General features: G+C 32.4%; 1 protein-coding gene across 1 annotated transcript; it reads left to right on the forward strand.

Annotated features, from left to right (window-relative positions):
* Positions 1 to 18,664: 18,664 nt before the first annotated feature.
* Positions 18,665 to 20,434, forward strand: LOC121995430. The gene is made up of 7 exons (XM_042549173.1): positions 18,665 to 18,823; positions 18,915 to 19,001; positions 19,082 to 19,294; positions 19,400 to 19,570; positions 19,654 to 19,707; positions 19,795 to 19,944; positions 20,060 to 20,434. Exons 1-7 carry the CDS (start codon positions 18,665 to 18,667, stop codon positions 20,432 to 20,434), a joined length of 1,209 nt encoding a protein of 402 aa, XP_042405107.1.
* The last annotated feature ends 342 nt before the right edge of the window (positions 20,435 to 20,776 follow it).

Below are 20,776 nucleotides of genomic sequence, written 5' to 3' on the forward strand. Positions count from 1 at the left end.
GAGGACATGTCTACTTCAATACCAACAGTACAAGATGAAGTACCACAAGAGACTGCAACACGTGTCACACATGATACACAACCACAGATAGTGCCTCGTCGTAGTGGGAGGGTTGTGAGGCAGCCTGAAAGATTCATGTTTTTGGGAGAGTCTTCGGACTTGATCCCGGGAAAACATGAACCTGATCCCCGGTCATATGACGAAGCACTCCAAGATATAGATGCAGCATCTTGGCAAAATGCGATGAATTCTGAAATAGAGTCTATGTACTCTAATAAGGTCTGGGAGCTTGTAGAACCACCTGATGGTGTAAAAGCCGTTGGATGCAAGTGGATCTACAAAAGGAAAAGAGGGACAGACGGGAAGGTAGAAACCTTCAAAGCTAGGCTTGTTGCGAAAGGGTACACTCAGAAAGAGGGAATCGATTATGAGGAAACCTTTTCACCGGTAGCCATGCTTAAGTCTATCCGGATACTCTTATCCATTGCTGCTCATATGGATTATGAGATTTGGCAAATGGATGTCAAGACAACTTTCCTTAATGGAAGTCTTGAAGAGAACATCCATATGAAGCAACCAGAAGGATTTATTGAAAAAGGCAAAGAGCATCTAGTGTGCAAGCTCAATCGGTCCATTTATGGATTAAAGCAAGCTTCAAGATCTTGGAACATCCGGTTTAATGAAGTAATCCAATCATATGGATTTATTCAAAGTCCGGATGAGTCTTGAGTATATAAGAAGTGTAACGGAAACGTGGTGGTATTTCTTGTACTATACGTAGATGATATTTTGTTAATTGGCAACAATGTCAAGGTATTATCGGACGTAAGGGTATGGTTGTCCAAACAATTTGATATGAAGGACTTAGGAGATTGTGCACACATTCTTGGGATCAAAGTTATAAGGGATCGCAAGAAAAGAATGTTGTGTCTGTCCCAAGCTTCATACATAGATACAATCCTTGCTCGTTTTAGCATGCAAGATTCCAAGAAAGGTTTCTTACCTTTTAGGCATGGAGTAGCTCTATCTAAAGAGATGTCTCCGAAGACATCAAAGGAGATAGAGGACATGAAAGCAGTTCCTTATGCTTCGGCTGTAGGAAGCCTAATGTATGCAATGCTATGTACGAGACCTGATATCTGTTTTGCCGTGGGCATGGTTAGCATATATCAGAGTAACCCTGGACAAGGACATTGGACTGCGGTAAAGCATATATTAAAGTACCTGAGAAGGACTAGAGATTATATGCTAGTTTACCAAGCAGACGATTTGCTCCCTGTGGGTTACACGGATTCAGATTTCCAATCAGATAGGGACAATAGTAAGTCTACATCAGGCTATGTGTTTACTTTAGGAGGTGGAGCCATTTCATGGAGGAGTGTTAAGCAGAAATGCGTTTCGGACTCAACCATGGAAGCTGAGTATGTAGCAGCTAAAGAAGCAGTATGGCTCAGGAACTTTCTAATGGACTTAGATGTGATTCCTGGTTTGCCCAAGATCATCACAATTTATTGTGATAATAGCGGTGCAGTTGCAAACTCGAAGGAACCACGAGCTCATAAGGCGAGTAAACATATAGAGCGCAAGTACCACCTGATACGAGATATCGTGAAGCGAGGAGAAGTTGTCATCGCCAAGATTGCATCAGCAGATAACCTGGCAGATCCTTTCACTAAGGCCCTTCCGGCGAAAGCTTTCGATCGGCATGTGGAGGGAATGGGAATCAGATGTATGGTAGAAGATATGGCAGCTTAGTCATTAGTATAAGTGGGAGATTGTTGGAGTGTATACTGAAAGCCTAAGCTTTGTAGACATTCATTATAAATAAAGAATCACATTTGGTCTAATTATCTACATTTGTTTGTAGTTGTTCATTTAATTTATATTGTAGATAACATAGTATGTGGTGTCACATGAGAAGATGATGTTATCAGTACCTTATAAATTATAAACAGTAGCTCACGACCGTAATGGAAAGGAACAAACCATTAGAAGGTCGAGTGTAATTAGGTATTAGTTTATCTTGACTATATAATTACACTAGTACACCGAGTGTATTGAGTAGGACCATTTGAGGTCGTTCCTTTTATACCGACTTTATAAAGGAACAAAGACCTCGTTATTATGGAAGTGTGCTCTTAATCCTAATATAATAACAAGCACATATGTTTGATATTTATTTCTTTAATTTATCAATGGGTGAGATTTAGTTCGATGAATCAATAAACCCGATAAATTGGGAAATGGTATCACTCATAGTGTGTGTTGTTGATTATAGAAGGAAACCGTGTCCTAGTGATACTAGGTTGATAATGTCCTCAAGAGGAGCTCATAAAGATTGTCATGTTAAACCCCGCAGTGGACTTAGTCCGACATGATAATAAGGTTGAGTGGTACTACTCTTGGACTTAGATATTAATTAAATGAGTTGTCGAACTCACTTAATTAGTGGACATTCGATATCTTAAACACGGAGACTAACACACTCATAATAAGAAGGAGCCCAAAATGTAATTTGGGATTGGTGCGGTAGTTCAATGATAGTTCTCTAGTGGAATGAATTATCATTGATAAAATTAAGTTGTGTGTTGGGGCGAACATAGGATGCTTAATTTTATCGGAGACCAAACCAATTCCTCCTCTCGGTCCCTATCGTAGCCTCTTATTTATAGAGTACTATACCCACATATACCCACCTCTATACCCACCTAAGGGGGGCGTAAGCTAGCTTGGGAACCAAGCTAGGGCCGGCCTAAGCTTGTTAAGGTGGCCGGCCCTAGCTTGAACCCAAGCTAGTAGGGCCGGCCATAATTAATTAAAAGAAAATTTAATTTTAATGTTTATTATTATGTGGAAGATTTAATTTAAAAGAGAATTAAAATTAAAATATCTCTCTTGTAAAAGATTTACAAAAGATTAAAGAAAGAGATTAGATCTCTTTCCTTATTTGTAGATTAGAGAGATGTTTTATTTTCTCTTTAAAATTATTCACATGTTAATAAAATTAAAATTATAGATATTTCCTTTTATTAACCATGAAGAGATTTTAAAGAGAAATTTTATTTTTTAAAATTTCCGGAAACAAATAAGGAAAGTTTTAATTGTTGATTGAAACTTGTCCAATTTGCTTCCTATTGATTTGGCCGGCCATCATTGTTTAATTGGGGAAATATTATTTTATTTTTCTCAATTAAATCATGTCAAAGAAATTAAGGAAAATTTATTGTAATTAAATTTCCTAATTTACCTAGGCCAAGGAATATAAAAGAAGGGGTGAGGGTGCCTTCACAAGACACAACATCTATTATTCATCTCCCTCTTTTGTTCCTTGGTGTGGTGGCCATCATCTCCTTCTCTTCCTCTTGTGGTGGCCGAACCTCTCCCTCTCCCTTGGAGTTCTTGTGGTGGCGGATACTACTCGGAGAAGAAGAAGAAGGAGAGAAAGCTAGCATCTCTTGGAGCTTGGTTAGTATTTTGGTTTTCTCCTTGGTAAAGCTTTTCTTTTGTGGCCGAACCTTGCTTGGAGGAGAAGAAGGTGGTTGGTGGTTTCTCATCTTGGAAGATCGTTGCCCACACAACGTCCGAGGTTAGAAGAGGAATACGGTAGAAGATCAAGAGGTTTTTCTACAAGGTATAACTAGTAATTTCTATTTCCGCATCATGCTAGTTATTTATGGAAATAATACCAAATACAAGAGGCTTACGTTCTAGTATTTCGAATATGTTTTTTCGAAGTTGTGTTCTTTTGTTTCTTTCTTTTCCTTGTGATTTGATTGTTCTCTTTGGTTAACCTAAAGTTATTTTAGGAAATTAAATATTAGCTTTCTATTAAAGGTTTTGTCTAGTCGGTGGTGGTTGCTCCCATATCCAAGAAGGTCATGTGCCTCGCCACGTCAGTACTGGGAACCTTTTATGGAAATTAATATTTAATGGAATTAATAACTTAAGGAGACTTGGGTCGAACGTGTTAAGTTCCGCAGGAGATCCAAGTCAAAACCTAAAAGAACAAATAGATTAAGTTTTGGATCAAACGTGTTAAGTTCCGCAGGCAATCCAAAATTTAATTTAAAAGAACACATGGTAGCTAGGAAAAGGTTCAGACCTTTGTACAAAATTTTTGTACAGTGGAACCTATAGGTTTTCCGAGTAGCAACCAACAGGTTCCCCGGCGATGGCCCTCCGACGCTCAAGTCAAACACCGGCGATGTTGAAGAAACGAGGAAATGAAATGGCAGTCGCAGAGTAACTGTAACTACAGTAGAGATTATGCATATCTCCGACAAACCTTGGGGCTCCTTATATAGGACCCCGGGAGCATGCATGCACACTTCTCGATGAGTGCACGCTTCTCAAAGCCTTCCCTGAAAGGACATGTCAGAAAAAGTACCTCTGACGTTATACCTCAATGGCCCGAGCATATCCTCACAAGACGGTGGAAGTTTCTGTCGTACGATTATCTGCCTGATCATGTCGCCGACCATGCTGTCTGTCTGCAGCACGGGTCTCGAGGAGGATATCAGTTGATCCTGCTTTTGTTTGCTAGTGGGTCGAGCGGATGGCCGCTCAGCTACTTCCGCTGTCTGGGCCGAGCGGGATGGCCGCTCGGCTACTTCCACTGTCTAGGCTTGCTCGATCGTGTTTCCGCTTCGTTAGCTGTGATCTGATCTTTGGCCAATCCGGATGTCCGTCTGGCACATGCCCCAGCAGCTCGGCACATGACCTGTCGCTCGGCGCCTGCTTTGGTGATATTAGGTCTTTGAGCGTCAGAAGCTCGATGCGAGGCTGAGCTGTGATAACATCGGACCGGTCATTCCTTAGTCTGATCGGCTGATGGGGTCGCTCAGTTGGACGCTAGCCTGGGGGCGTTGACTGCCTTGATTTTGACCCTCCACGTGGTGTTAATCTCCTACGGAGCGGGGCCCACCTTACTACCGGATCAAGTGTCTATTTTGATAAAAATTTGCAACATTTGTTCTCTTAATAATTTTGCCTAGAGCTCACTAGTATGGTGAAATAAGTTCTGGACTGAATTTTAAAATTCAGTATCGGACTAGTCTAGTTATTTTTTTTTTAATTTTATCAATTATTATATTTCTAATTGAAATGATTGATAAAAATGGTTCTATATATATTTTATTTTAAATTAACAGCCAAATATATTTTGATGGATAATTTAATTGAAAATATAGACCAAATTTATATAATTTTTAAAAATATTACTCACCAAATATATATATTAGTCGGTTAATTAAAAATAAAATAAAATTTAGCCAAATATATATTTGGTAAGTATTTTTTAAAAATTTATCAACTATTTATTTTTAAAACTTATCAGTCAAATATATATTTCGTCATTATTTTTTAAAAAAAAAAATAAAAGCCATTTGTTTTATAGAGTTTTTTTTAAAAAAAAATATATTGGCTAAAGTAATCATGATAATGAAATTTACCGACCATACCAACTAATTTTTTTAATTGTTAATCCATATTACCGGCTAAAATTATGGGATTAGACTTTAGGGTTTAGGGTCAATTTTTAACTGTCATTCAGTTTGTCATAAGTTAAAATAGAATTATTTAACATAACTGGTAAAATCAAAATTAGCAATTAGACATAGTAATTATTAGAATAAATCTTTTTTTATTAATCAATTATTTAAATTTTTATAGGATGAAGCTGTAAATTCTACAGCTCACGGAAAACCTAAATAACTAGAACTTTATTGCCTTGCACCTTTTAGATAACCTTTCTCGTTACAAATATTAGTCCAGCCATTAATATTATATACAAGCTGTCGGAATAAATATAATTAAACAATATTTAAATATTGTATGGATAATGAGTATGAAATAAATCTAATAATATACAATAAATAATAGCATAGAGAATTTTATCATTAAAAGCATTTCACATTGTCCCGGTGCATAGCACAGCTTGGGGACGCGTGATTTCGTGACCGAGAAGTCCAGGATTCGATTCTCGGGATGTCATTATATGGGGTTAATAACCTAATCATACATTTTCAGTTGTGTACCTGTATTTACCTCTTTTCATATTCGTGGGACAGACTTAGGGGGTGTTGATGTGGCAGTTCCTTTTTTTTTAATAGAGAATTTTATCATTGCGACTGTATTTTTGGCGTTAATATGTCACACAGTTTTATATATATATATATATATATATATATATATATATATATGTGTGTGTGTGTGTCATATTTAAGTATTTAACCTTAAAAATATATGTCTCATATTTAGTAGATATTAACCTGACATTTATTTTGGTTTTAGAATTCTTATAATATAAATAGATATATGTACATGAGAAGAAGAGCAAAATAGTTTGTCATTATGGCATCAATGTGCCTAATTTACTTGTCATTGCTCTTCTCTCTTTTGCTTTGTTCAATTGAAGGAAGAAGCGTTCCTTAATTGAGGAAGAAGAACTAAAGTTATAGAATTGAAAGAACTACTTGTTCTCCTGGAAGGAACTGTTATCATTCGTCGAACTCGAAAAAAAGATCTAATCATGGCGAAAGAACTGCCCAAATACTTCAGAAACTAGGCTCTAGATATCGTGTTCTTGATTCTTCGGGCCAGCATGTAAATAGCAAAATCTCCTCAGATATCATCACAAAGGTAAAGTTCCAGCAGTCAAAATTCCTTAATTAAATTAATTGAATCATAATCCTGTTGAATTTGTGAATGCAGAATGCGATAGCGCAGAGCCAAAAAAAAAAAAAAAGTCGTTTCCGTGGCTTTCAATCAAGATCACACTATGTGGTCACTCCAAATTGTGGGGCCAGATCGAGCTTCTGCAAATCAAGTATGGATGATGGGAGACATCGATGGTGGATCGGTGCGTATAGTAAAAAAGTATGATTATACTTATCTCGGGTATTTTTTATAATCTGGTCCTCGATTATGTAAGGGAGGTAACTCAGAGGATTAACTTAGAGCGGACCTCTAAGTTGACTAAGAGATGGAAAAGATTTTTTTTTCCGGAGAACATGCGTTTATTAAAAATTGATCTCTTATACCATTATAAATTGTCATCCTCTAACCAACTCAGTATCAAGGGAGACATGTTTTTGTCTATCATTGATATAATTACAAATCATCTCTTTGTCGAATAAGAATGGAACAGTGTTGCTGATGATTTGACCTATCATTTAGGATATCCATAATGGGGAGCTCTCATTGTGGATGTGAATATATATATATATATATATATATGAACTTTAAATTTAAATTTATTAGTGGAGAGGTTTTTAAATTAGGGGAGAATGTATGGTGTATGAATTTTTAATTATATATAAGGTAAAATATAATAATAAAAATGCTAGGATCCATAAAAGAATTGTTGAAAGATTTCTTTTATAATGAAGAAATGTATGGAGGTTTTTTACTTTTGAATTGGATGGGACAACGAGAGAGTTTTCATGAATGTTCTTAAGGCATAAGGGTTAAATCTCTAAATGAAATTTTTTTGTAATTCTCAATATGTTTTATCAATGTCACATCATTAATATAAAATCTATTATTCTCTCCGTAATTAAAAAACCTCTATACAACTTTTATATAGGTCCTACATTAATTACAAATCAAATATTTTAATTTTAATTTTTTATTTAATATCTATATATATTTTTTATTTAATATTTTAATTAATTATGATCTTGATTTAATTTATTTATAATTTTTAATTAATATATTAATTAATTTATGTTTTTTAATTTAATTAAATTTATAATTTTCATTTAATATTTAATTAACTTATGAATTTTAATTTAAATATAATCATTCATATTCTTTTATATTTATTTTTAAAATAATAATTTGTTAATAATTTTATTGAAAATTTAAATTTATATTTATATAAAAAAAGAATTATTACTCACTATAAATAAAACATTATAATTAAATACTTTACAAAATTAACTTTATTGCTAAAATCATTACTAGGTAAAATAATTCATTTAAAAATGTCAAATATGCAATAATATTTTCCTATTAATCATTGACTCCATCTTAAAAAAAAATGTAGATTCGCTATATTAACGAACCTAGTTTCCGTCCTATAAATATTGAGGGAAGTACATGCATGTACACAGGCGTCAGGCATATAGTGAGGTAAACCTTAGGTCATCAGTTCGTGAGAATCAACCCCTGACCATTATACCAGAAATGTCATACACTCACCGTCTGCGCTACATCTTGGGGGGCTCCATCTCTGAGGCATTTTCAATAGTTAGAACTCTAAATGAACTTTTTTTAGAGCATCTCCAATGCAGCTTTTTTAACAGGTTTGTAAAGTTGAAAAAGCTCAACAAAAAAACTCTAATGAGTGGAGACATAAACTTTGAGGTTTTTATTTTAAGAGCAGGTTTGATATTTCAAACCTGCTTTTTTTTTCTTGAAGATGGAGCCATTAATCATTGAAAAATTAATATTGCATGTTTGATTTTTTTAAAACCATTAAATATTTTATTTAATAATTAAATTATACATTTTTCTTTTGAAAATAAATATATTTGGTCAGTTAAAAAAAATACAAATGACTATAATTAAATTAAAATTCATAAGTTAATTAAATATTAAATAAAAATTACAAATTAAATTAAATTAAAAATCATAAGTTTATTAATTTATTAATTAAAAATTATAAATAAATTAATTTAAAGATGAGAATTAAATAAAATATTAAGTAAAAATTATATAGAGATATTAAATGAAAAAATAAAAATAAAGATGTATGATTTGTCATGTAGGACCCACAAAAAAAGTTGTATGGAGGTTTTTTGATTGTGGAGAGAATAGTAGGTTTTTCTATTTTTGATGTGGCATATTAGAAACTTAAAAAAAGCTTACGAAGAGGTTTAATTATTGGAGATGCCCTTATACTTCTAATATGTCACATAATATTATAAAATTTTATTGAAAGATCTCTAATGATTAAAGTTCTAAGTGAGTTTTTTATGGTCTAATTTATAACATATAGTTGCATGAATTCATACATGTTACATAAATTTCAAGATAATACTACATATTTGAGTTAAAAGAACATATTTAAATTTTCACTATTATTTTTAAACTACAAATATCAAATTTTATCTCTACAATGGTTAAACTTTTTTATTCTAACTATTTTGATTCTAAAAGCTCTCACAAACCTATTAAAATCTGGCATTGGAGATGCCTTGATACTAATTATAATGAACTTTTTTATGTTTGGTGTTATGGGTAATGGTGCATGGCACTCAATTTGAAAACAGTGCACTTCTTTTTATTTTCTCCAAAGGCATCCTATTAAAAAGTAGGATAAATCTTACTAGCAAGCGGGTCAACTAGAAAATAAATTTATTTAATTAAAAATTAATTAAGCTAATAAAAAATTAATTAAATATTATTAATAAAAATTAATTAGGTATTATTTTTTCAAACTAAATATGAAAATAGGTTAGAAAGAATATAGTCACTATAAAAAATACTGTCACTTAGGGACAAATTTTGAAACAAATTTTAGAAAAAAAATCATTGGAAATTGGATTTGGGACGAAAATTGTGACAAAAAAAATTCGTTGCAAATATGTCGTTGCAAAAATTTGCGACGAAAAATTATAATTTCGTTGGAAATCAAAATTCGTTCAAAAATTCGTTGGAAATTTTACAACGAAAATAAATATTTGCTGGAAATGTCAGCAGAAAAAATCTCCGACGAACCTAAATTTGTCGCAAATTAGGAATGAAAAAACGTATTCATTGCAAAAAGATTTGCAACGAATAATTATTTGTTGGAAAAGTTACAAAATACAATATTACAAATGAAAATATGGATTCGTTGGCAATTTCCAACGAAAATACATTTTCATTGGAAATTTCCAACGAATCCACATTTTCGTTGGAAATTTCCAACGAAATTCATATTCGTTGGAAACTTCCAACAAATCTATAATTTCGTTGGAAATATCCAACGAATTTGTATTTTCGTTGGAAATTACCAACGAATTTATATTTCGTTGGAAATTTCCAACGAAATATGGATTCGTTGGAAATTTCCAACGAAAATGCATTTTTCGTTGCAGTATTCCGATAAATACGATATTTCCAACGAATCCAATTTCGTTGCAAAATTCGTCCCAAAATTTTAAAAAAAACATCTAGACCCATCTTATTTTAATATTTTTTTCTATTACAATTTTTTTCAAATAGATTCAACATATATAATACACCACTAAACACAATAACACAAATATAAAACAAAAATCAACCAACATGTACAACAAAATAAATGCAAATTAAACATCAATAATATAAACCCAAACACATACATCATTAAAACATGTTCCATATACAACCTAAACTAAGAGCATAAAACTAACAATACAACGTGAAAAAGTTACACGAAAACTAACAATACAACACACATCATCATCCAACAATATACAACTACAACTAACACTCTAAACCAAACACTATAATAAAGTTACAAGAAACATGTCATAGTATCCAAATTCCAATGTCATACAAAAACATGAAAAAAAGGTAGAGTAGAAGATAATCTTATGGAGATCATTCTCAATCCAAATCCTTCTTCTACCTACATCAAAAGATAAACAAAAAAAAGAAAATCTTATAAACCAACACAAAAATAAATAGGTAAAGGCTTACATATTTTTACGTCAATACCATCATCATCTTCACCTACCAACCCTATTTGGAACAAAAAAACAATACTAATCAAAATACAAAAATTAAGATTTTATAAAATCGATAAAATAAAAGAAGTCAAAAATTCTAATTACAAACACTCATGCATCATCATCAACATCATCGACGACATCATCATCGTCGTTAGCATCATCACCAATACCAGGAGGAATATAACTTGGACCCGATCTAAATTGTTGAAATTGTTGCAAAAGAAAGGCTTCTTGTTCGCGCATTTCAACCATATCTAGATCTTTTTGTGAATTTTGTTTTTGAATTTCTAAAATTTGTTGATCCCTTTGAGATATTATGCCTTTCAAATTTTCAACCTCTTAAGTTAAGCTATGAATCTGTGTCGTTACTGCGGGTGGGGTAGAAGAAGATAAAGATCTTCGAGGAACATTATGGATTCTACTCAAAGAACCCATACCTATTATCCTTCCCCCTTTGACTCCTCCACTGGCCTCCAACCATAAATCTAAATTATTAGTAATAGACGGCTCAGATCCCTCAATATTATCGCCATCACCTGAACTTCTCTGTGATAATGATAGCTCATCATATCATCTTTCCTATGAAAAATTAAAACCTTAATTAGAGCAAATAGATAAGTAATAAAATCTAAGCTAAAATTAAGATTAAAGATTAAATCAAACCTTAATTATTCTAGCTCTATCTCCACTCAAGTCTTGTCTTTTTTTTTTGAAAAGTACGAACGAAAGTGTCTATAAAATCGGGTTCTTTTCCCAAATCCTTAGACTAAAAATAATACGATTAGAAATAATATAATAACATCAAATATATTAAAAATATAATTGTAGAGTTGAAAATTTACCAATCTACGTGAATGCTCCTCGATATTTATAGATCCCTTGCATATATTGCACTTGAGTCTCCAGAATTATAAGCTTGATTTATTTTATTCCGCAAACTCCTTTCTTTGCACTCATCAGTTTGCCAAAAATTGCAGATCTTAACCCAATTGTCCGACGTGATAAAGGCAGACTTTTTTCCAGTACTTTTGTCATGGTTTAATACACGGCGAATGTGATCACCACATTTCTTTTTGAAAATTCTTTTAATTTCCATCTCAAAATAGGGGTCCCAACTAAATAATCGCTAAAATGAAAAAAGAACAATAGATTATATATTAACGTAATTGTTTTATATATAAAATAAATTAGTTATACCTTAAACTCGCACCACCAGAGTTCTTTTATGGGTGATGGAGTGCTTGAGTATGACATTGAGTCTCCTCTCCAAAAGTCATTCACAATTTGATTAATCTCGCGAACAACAGTTACTGAATTTTCAAATCTATCATAAAATTACAATAAACAACGTTAAATAATTAAGATAGTTAAAAATATAATAATTTTAATACTTACGAGTCTCCAAGAGGGATTATATGTAGTCGAGCATCGGTAATATCAACGGTTGAGTGTCTGGCAGGTATCGGCGACTCAAGTGGGGAAGGTGAATGGCCATGTGAAGGTCGTGCCGGTGACTGGCCACGTGAAGGTCCTGCCGGCGACTGGCCACGTGAAGGTCCTGCCGGGGACGGTCCACGTGAGGGTCCTGATAGCGACTGGCCATGTGAAGGTTCTGCTGGTGACTGCCCACGTGAAGGTCCTGCCGGCGACTGGCCATGTGAAGGTCCTGCCTGAGGGGAGGGCGTAGGTACCATCCTGTCAGATGGTGAATCAGTCTGGGCAATGCTTGAACGGTGTCGTCTATGGCGTGCCCGTCGAAACTGCCAACAAAAAATCAAAATTAGAATAAAAAAATAAAAACTTGATGCTTGCTGAAGAAATATGAAAAACTTACAATATCCATAATAAAAAACTCGGAGAGTGAGAATCTGCAGTGATAATGTCTCACCTCTAATGACCTATAGAAAAAAATAGCACACATATAACATATATAAATTTAACAATGAGATATTATATAGACAACTAATTGAAATATAAATTTTATAAATTTACAGATTAAAATTAAATATAAAAAAACTTATCGTACATTGTTAAAAATCAAAGTTGTCGTCGTCCTCCTCCTCCTCCTCCTCCTCATCATCATCAACCTCATGAAATTCACTGGCATCTACATTTATCACTACTCCGTTGGGATCTCGTAATGTTGGAATAATATATTCCTCGGTCTTAAATGTATTTACAACCTCCTCTTGTTGATATGCAATGTCTTCCCAATGTTCCTCTATTTTTTTCCGTGCTTTAGTTTTACAAACAGCCCACCAGTCAATTTTATCACGTTTCAAGCTAGGATATGAAGCATAGAACACTTGAATCGCTTGTTGCGCCAAAACAAAAGGTTCATATCTGTTATATAATCTTTTATGATTTATTTCAACCAAATTATAACGTGAATGTACCTTCATCCCTCTGATAGGGTCAAACCAGCGACACATAAATAAGATAACTCGCATTTCTAGACCAGGGATTCTATCTCTATAATTTCATCCAGTAGACCATAAAAATCATTGCTTACACCTCCATCATTGGATGACTGAACACATACCCTACTATTCATTGTAGTCTTCCCTTTTCCATATTCTTGAGTATGAAAATTATATCCATTTATGAAATATATTGGCCAAGTGCGTACCATTGCTTTTGGACCGCAATACAGATGAAATAACATTTGATGTTCGAGGTGATCTTGATTATCATAAACCTACACTCAAATGAATATGTTATTCATTTAAAAGCTAAAATATACTATATCAATACGGTAAATCAGAATACAAGGTAAAAATTACTTACATATGATTTGAACCAAGGTGCAAATTCTTGATCGCAAAAACGATCAAACTCTAGTGAAAAATCCTATCATAAAAATTTGAATTATAACACCAAAAATTTACTACAAAAGAAATAAATAGGAAAGATATACTAACTCGAAAATTATTTTTAATTCATGGATATACTCACGAGAGCCTTACGAATGCAAACAAACTTATTTCGCCTCATTCTAAGCACTCGAACATTATTTTGTAAATCTAACAAGTTCAATTATACTTCAATTTGATTTAAAACTCTAACACTTTCATGCTCAAATTCAAATTCATCCAATTGACCTAGATGTTAAAAATTCATCTTATGTGAAAACAAATATTTGAGCTCATCTATAGAATCAGGAGACTAAGAGGAGCACATAGGAACTTGTTTCATCCGATTCCGAGGTCTCTAGGTCGGTCAAACAGGTTTTTAAGACATTGCATACTTTGCAACGAATCTGGAATTCGTTGGAACTTTCCAACGAATTTCAGATTCGTTGAAAACTCTACATTTTCCTAAAAGCATGGTTGACCAACCTAGGGACCTCGGAATTGGATGAAACCAGTTCCTGTGTGCTCCTCTATTTATCCTGATTTTATATATATTCTCAAATATTTTTTTTTACCTCATATATTTTTTCTTTATTTTTTAAATCCCCATTGTGTTAAGGAAATTAAATTCAGGTTTAAAAATTCATAGATCAAAATAAATTAGCTTCAATTATTTTTAATTCATGGATATAATCACGAGAACCTTACGAACGCAAACAAACTAATTTTTCCTCGTTCTAAGCACTCGAACATTATTTTGTAAATTAACAAGTTCAATTATACTTCAATTTGATTTAAAACTCAAATACTTTCATGCTCAAATTGAAAATCATCCAATTGACCTAGATGTTAAAAATTCATCTTATGTGAAAAAAAAATATTTGAGCTCATTTATAGAATCATGAGACCAAGAGGAGCATATAGGAACTTATTTCATTCGATTCTGAGGTCTCTAGGTCAGTCAAACGAGTTTTTAAGACATTGCATACTTTGCAATGAATCTGGAATTCGTTGGAAGTTTCCAACGAATTTCAGATTTGTTGAAAACTCTACATTTTCCTAAAATCACGGTTGACCGACCTAAAGACCTTGGAATTGGATGAAACCAGTTCCTATGTGCTCCTCTATTTATCCTAATTTTATATATGTTCTCAAATATTTTTTTTACCTCATATATTTTTTTCTTTATTTTTTCAATCCCCATCGTATTAGGAAAATTAAATTCAAGTTTAAAAATTCACAGATCAAAATAAATTAGCTCCAAAATTATTTTTAATTCATGGATATAATCACGAGAACCTTACAAACGCAAACAAACTGATTTCGCCTCGTTCTAAGCACTCGAACATTATTTTATAAATCTAACAAGTTCAACTATACTTCAATTTGATTTAAAACTCTAACACTTTCATGCTCAAATTGAAATTCATCCAATTGACCTAGATGTTAAAAATTCATCTTATGTCAAGAAAAAATATTTGATCTCATCTATAGAATCAGGAGACCAAGAGGAGCACATAGGAACTTGTTTCATCCGATTCCGAGGTCTCTAGGTCGGTCAAATAGGTTTTTAAGACATTGTATACTTTGCAACGAATCTGGAATTCGTTGGAAATTTCCAACGAATTTCAGATTCGTTGAAAACTCTACATTTTCTTAAAATCACGATTGACCGACCTAGAGATCTCGGAATTGGATGAAACTAATTCCTTTGTGCTCCTCTATTTATCCTACTTTTATATATATTCTCAAATATTTTTATTACCTTATATATTTTTTTCTTTATTTTTTCAATCCCCATTGTGTTAGGAAAATTAAATTCAAGTTTAAAAATTCACATATCAAAATAAATTAGCTCTAAAATTATTTTTAATTCATGGATATAATCACGAGAACCTTACGAATGCAAACAAACTGATTTTGCCTCATTCTAAGCACTCGAACATTATTTTATAAATCTAACAAGTTCAACTATTTTTCAATTTGATTTAAAACTCTAACACTTTCATGCTCAAATTCAAATTCATCCAATTGACCTAGATGTTAAAAATTCATCTTATATAAAAAAAAATATTTGAGCTCATCTATAGAATTAGGAGACCAATAGGAACACATAGGAACTTGTTTCATCCGATTCCGAGGTCTCTAGGTCGGTCAAACGAGTTTCTAAGAAATTGCATACTTTGCAACGAATCTGGAATTCGTTGGAAATTTCCAACGAATTTCAGATTCGTTGGAAACTCTACATTTTCCTAAAATCACGGTTGACCAACCTAGAGACCTCGGAATTGGATGAAATCAGTTCCTATGTGCTCCTCTATTTATCTTGATTTTATATATGTTCTCAAATATTTTTTTACCTCATATATTTTTTTCTTTATTTTTTCAATCCCCATTGTGTTAGGAAAATTAAATTCAGGTTTAAAAATTCACAGATCAAAATAAATTAGCTCTAAAATTATTTTTAATTCATGGATATAATCACAAGAACCTTATAAATGCAAGTAAACTGATTTTGCCTCGTTCTAAGCACTGGAACATTATTTTGTAAATCTAACAAGTTCAACTATATTTCAATTTGATTTAAAACTCTAACACTTTCATGCTCAAATTCAAATTCATCCAATTGACCTAGATGTTAAAAATTCATCTTATGTCAAAAAAAAAATATTTGAGCTCATCTATAGAATCAGGAGACCAAGAGGAGCACATAGGAACTTGTTTCATTCGATTCCGAGGTCTTTAAGTCAGTTAAACGGGTTTTTAAAACATTGTATACTTTGCAACGAATCTGGAATTCATTGGAAATTTCCAACGAATTTCAAATTCGTTGGAAACTCTACATTTTCCTAAAATCATGGTTGACCGACTTAGAGACCTCGAAATTGGATGAAACCAGTTCCTATGTGCTCCTCTATTTATCTTGATTTTATATATGTTCTCAAATTTTTTTTTACCTCATATATTTTTTCTTTATTTTTTCAATCCCGGAAAATTAAATTCAGGTTTAAAAATTCATAGATCAAAATAAATTAGCTCCAAAATTATTTTTAATTCATGGATATAATCACGAGAACCTTACGAACGCAAACAAACTGATTTCGCCTAGTTCTAAGCACTCGAACATTATTTTGTAAATCTAACAATTTCAACTATACTTCAATTTGATTTAAAATTCTAACACTTTCATGCTCAAATTCAAATTCATCCAATTGACCTAGATGTTAAAAATTCATCTTATGTCAAAAAAAATATTTGAGCTCATCTATAGAATTAGGAGTCCAAGAGAAGCACATAGGAACTTGTTTCATCCGATTCCGAGGTCTCTAGATCGGTCAAACGATTTTTTAAGACTTTGCATACTTTGCAACGAATCTGAATTTCGTTGGAAATTTCCAACGAACTGGTATATTCGTTGGAAATTTCCAACGAACTGGCAGATTCGTTGGAAATTTTCAATAAATTCATGGATTCGTTGTAAATTTTTACCCGCAAATTATTTGCTGTAAAATTGCAACAAATTATGTATTCATTGGGAAATTCCAACAAATAATATTTTCGTTGCAATTTTTGCGACGAAAATATTATTTGTTCCAAAATTTGCAACGAACAAATTATTCGTTGCAAAATTTGCAATGAAAATATTATTCATTGCAAAACTTGCAACAAATTTTATTTTTTTGTCTAACTTGCAACAATATTATCTTTTATTGCTAATTTGCAACGAATTAATTTTGTTGCTAAATTTGTTGCTAATTTGGAACAATTTATTATTTTGTTGGAAAGTTTAGAACAAAATTTAATTTCGTTGCAAATATTCGTCCCTAATAGACTATTTTTTTTAGTTAGTTGACTAATAAAATATGATATTAATTGGATACCTTTAACGATGACTTTAAAAAAAGACTTTAATTTTATTTAAATTACCACGTAAAATGCACTTATATTGAAATATTTTTTTTAATTTAATCTAAATTATTCAAACTTAATCAAAATCACGTCTACATTAAATTGCTCTAACACAATGTCCTAAGTTCTAGCATTTATTATCATAAATGCTATAACAATTTTGAAATTATATTGATCAAATTTAAATATTTTAAACTAAATTAATAATAAATATATTGATATAATAATATTTCATATATAATAATTTTAAATAACAAATATTATATTTTAATACATTATAGCAGTTGTATACATAGTTGATATAATAAAACTAAAATGATATTTGTGAGTTAAAAAATATATATAATAGGGCAATAACTAATTAAATCCTTCAATTAATGATTTTACATTCGCTCATTGTATATAAAAATATCTTATTTTAATTGATCCTATTGTTTGGCATAATCTTAATTTTAAGCAATAATTTATTATACACCAGCTGCCCCGAATAAATATAATTAAATAATATCTAAATAATGTATGAATAATTAGATAATTTTAACCATACAACTATATTTTTAGCATCCATTATTTATAAATATATTTATTGCTTGTTATATTTGTGTAATTATAAGTAATCAATTAATTAATTTGATGATACACATATATAATTTTGTCAAACAGTTGTATTTACAAAAATATGTCATATATATATATATATATATATATATAAATAAGGACTATATTTAATGAGCGTGGATCCTAACGGACCAGAGGATAAGCAACTCTCCATCATTGATGGAGGGTTGATGGCCCACGTATAAAATAAGTGGGGATCATCACTCTCCAAAAAAAAAGGTAGATCCGCTACCTTAGCGGCCCCCTTAGTGCCAGCCCCACGGATATGGAGGGAGGTTCATGCAGGTACACAGGCCATAGGCGCATGGCGGGGTAAAACCCAGGTCGTCAGTTCCTGAGAATCAACCCCTGATCATTACGCCAGAGATACCATGCGCCCGCCGTCTGTGCTACGCCTTGGGGGCGGGACCATCACTCTCCACCAATGATAGAGAATGGCTCATCCTCTAGTCCGCATTTTACGGACTAGAAGATCTGAGTTGATATTTAGTACATATTAACTTGTAATTTATTTTGGTTTTAAATTTTTAATATAAATAGATATGCACGCACACGAGAAGAATGCAGCGAAATCATTTCATCATGGCGTCATTAATGTGCCTGATTTACTTGATATTGCTCTTCTCTCTTTTGCTTTGTTCAATTGAAGGAAGAAACAATATTCCCTTGACTGAGGAAGAAGAGCTGGAGATAGAGAAAGAACTCCAAAGCCTCAACAAACCCCCGGTCAAAACCCTAAAGGTATATCAGTTCTCTTCATTTTGATAATATTATTTGCCATATTCACGATATATATAATTGTGTTTTTTTTATGTTTACTTCGCTGCTGCAGTCCTTCACTGGGGATCTTTTTGACTGCATCGAAATGTACAAACAACCTGCATTCGATAATCCTGTTCTGAAAAATCATAAGCTACAGGTATTTAATTATACACATGATTTTTTACACTAGCCAACAAAATAGATTTACTTAATTAATTTATATATGTGTGTTTGCAGATACGACCAAGTTTTCTAACGAAGAGCAATGTGACTATGGATGAAAAATTTAAACCACCTATAGATCCAGGCTTCAACGATACTTGCCCTCCAGGAACTGTTATCATTCGACGAACTCGAAAAGAAGAACTAATCATGGCTAAAGAACTACCCAAATACTTCAGGAACTATGGCTCTAGTTATGGTGTTCTTGATTCTTCAGACAGGAGTTATGTAAGTAGAAAAAACTCACAAATATCATCACAAAAGTAGAGTTCCAGCAGTTAATTCCTTAATTAAATTAATTGAATGATAATCCTGTTGAATTTGTGAGTGCAGTTTGCGGTAATGCAGAGCCGGAAAGCTAAATTCCATGGCTTTGAATCTAGTATCTCTACGTGGGCACTCCCAAATGTGGGGCCAGATCAATCCACTGCAAATCAAGTATGGATGGTGGGAGACCTCGATGGTCCTCAAGAAAACCTGAATACTATTGAAACCGGATGGCACGTAAGTTACCTTGATATACATTCATATGCATGCATGTATATATATTTTTCATGTAATTAATTTCTCTTTTTTTATTGTTTCAGGTTAATCCTAAGCTATATGACGATAAGTTTACTCGTTTTTTCACTTATTATACAGTAAGTAATATACTCTAAAAACAACTAAACTACGTCTTTTTTAAGTGTTTAAGTATATACCTCAAACTTGATAATGTATATATTTAGATCGACAATCACAAGACGGGCTGCATGAACTTACTTTGCAAAGGATTCATACAAGTTTCAGCAATCTTTGGACCTGGACATGCCTTCATCGGTAGCGACCTTTCTACGTACGGAGGCAAACAAGCATACTTCAGCTTTGAAATACGAAAGGTAGTGTTATTTGTTTAATTATATATATAAGGTATTTATATACTGAATCACTGAATGATTGTATATATTTTTTAAACGTATATATATATGTTGAATTAATATATAATGGATACAGGATCCTGAACTTGGTCACTGGTGGTTGTCAACGGCAGATGAGAATCTTGGATATTGGCCAAAGGAGGTTTTGCCTAGTTTAGATGTAGCAAAAGCGATAGACTTCGGAGGTGTAGTGTATTCGCCCAACAATGAGGGGTCTCCTCCCATGGGGAGCGGTTATTTTGCCGAAGAAGGGATTGGTAAATCCAGCTATTTTATGTCAGTGATGTTCAGAGGGGATGACCAGCGTGCTTTCATTCCGGGCACGAACTGGGCGCGTTCGAAACAGAATGCAGACGACGAATATTATCAAATTATTGGACCTAATCCAACCAGTGGTCCTTGGAATGTTGCTTATGGTGGACCGGGTGGGTTGTTTAATACTAGTGGCTGATTGTGCCTATCATCGAATAAGAAAGGAAAGGTCGTGTGATGACTTGATCTATCATTTATACTATAATTGTAATCCACTTATTTTTATTTTAGCCAAAGAGGCATCGTATTAAAAAAATACCAAAAAGACACTCAAAAATATATATAATTATTTTAGAGTAGCTATATAAAAGTACTTTAATTTTATTTAAATTTCCACGTAAAATACACTTATATTAAAATACTTTTTATGAATTTAATCTAAATTATTCAAACTTAATCAAAATCACTCTTCATTAAATTAATTGCAAAATTTAACACAATGTCATAAATAAGGTCTAGCAGTTATTATCATAAATGGTAT

The sequence above is a fragment of the Zingiber officinale genome, chromosome 6A (genome assembly GCF_018446385.1).
Source record: "Zingiber officinale cultivar Zhangliang chromosome 6A, Zo_v1.1, whole genome shotgun sequence".
In the NCBI taxonomy this organism is placed as follows: domain Eukaryota; kingdom Viridiplantae; phylum Streptophyta; class Magnoliopsida; order Zingiberales; family Zingiberaceae; genus Zingiber; species Zingiber officinale.

Excerpts from the sequence above, each read along its gene's own strand:
- LOC121995430 (XM_042549173.1), top strand. The coding sequence starts at position 18,665 with ATGGCGTCATTAATGTGCCTGATTTACTTGATATTGCTCTTCTCTCTT. Across the intron at positions 19,295-19,399 it reads ATTCTTCAGACAGGAGTTAT|TTTGCGGTAATGCAGAGCCG; the intron begins GTAAGTAGAAAA and ends TTGTGAGTGCAG. Across the intron at positions 19,708-19,794 it reads GTTTTTTCACTTATTATACA|ATCGACAATCACAAGACGGG; the intron begins GTAAGTAATATA and ends GTATATATTTAG.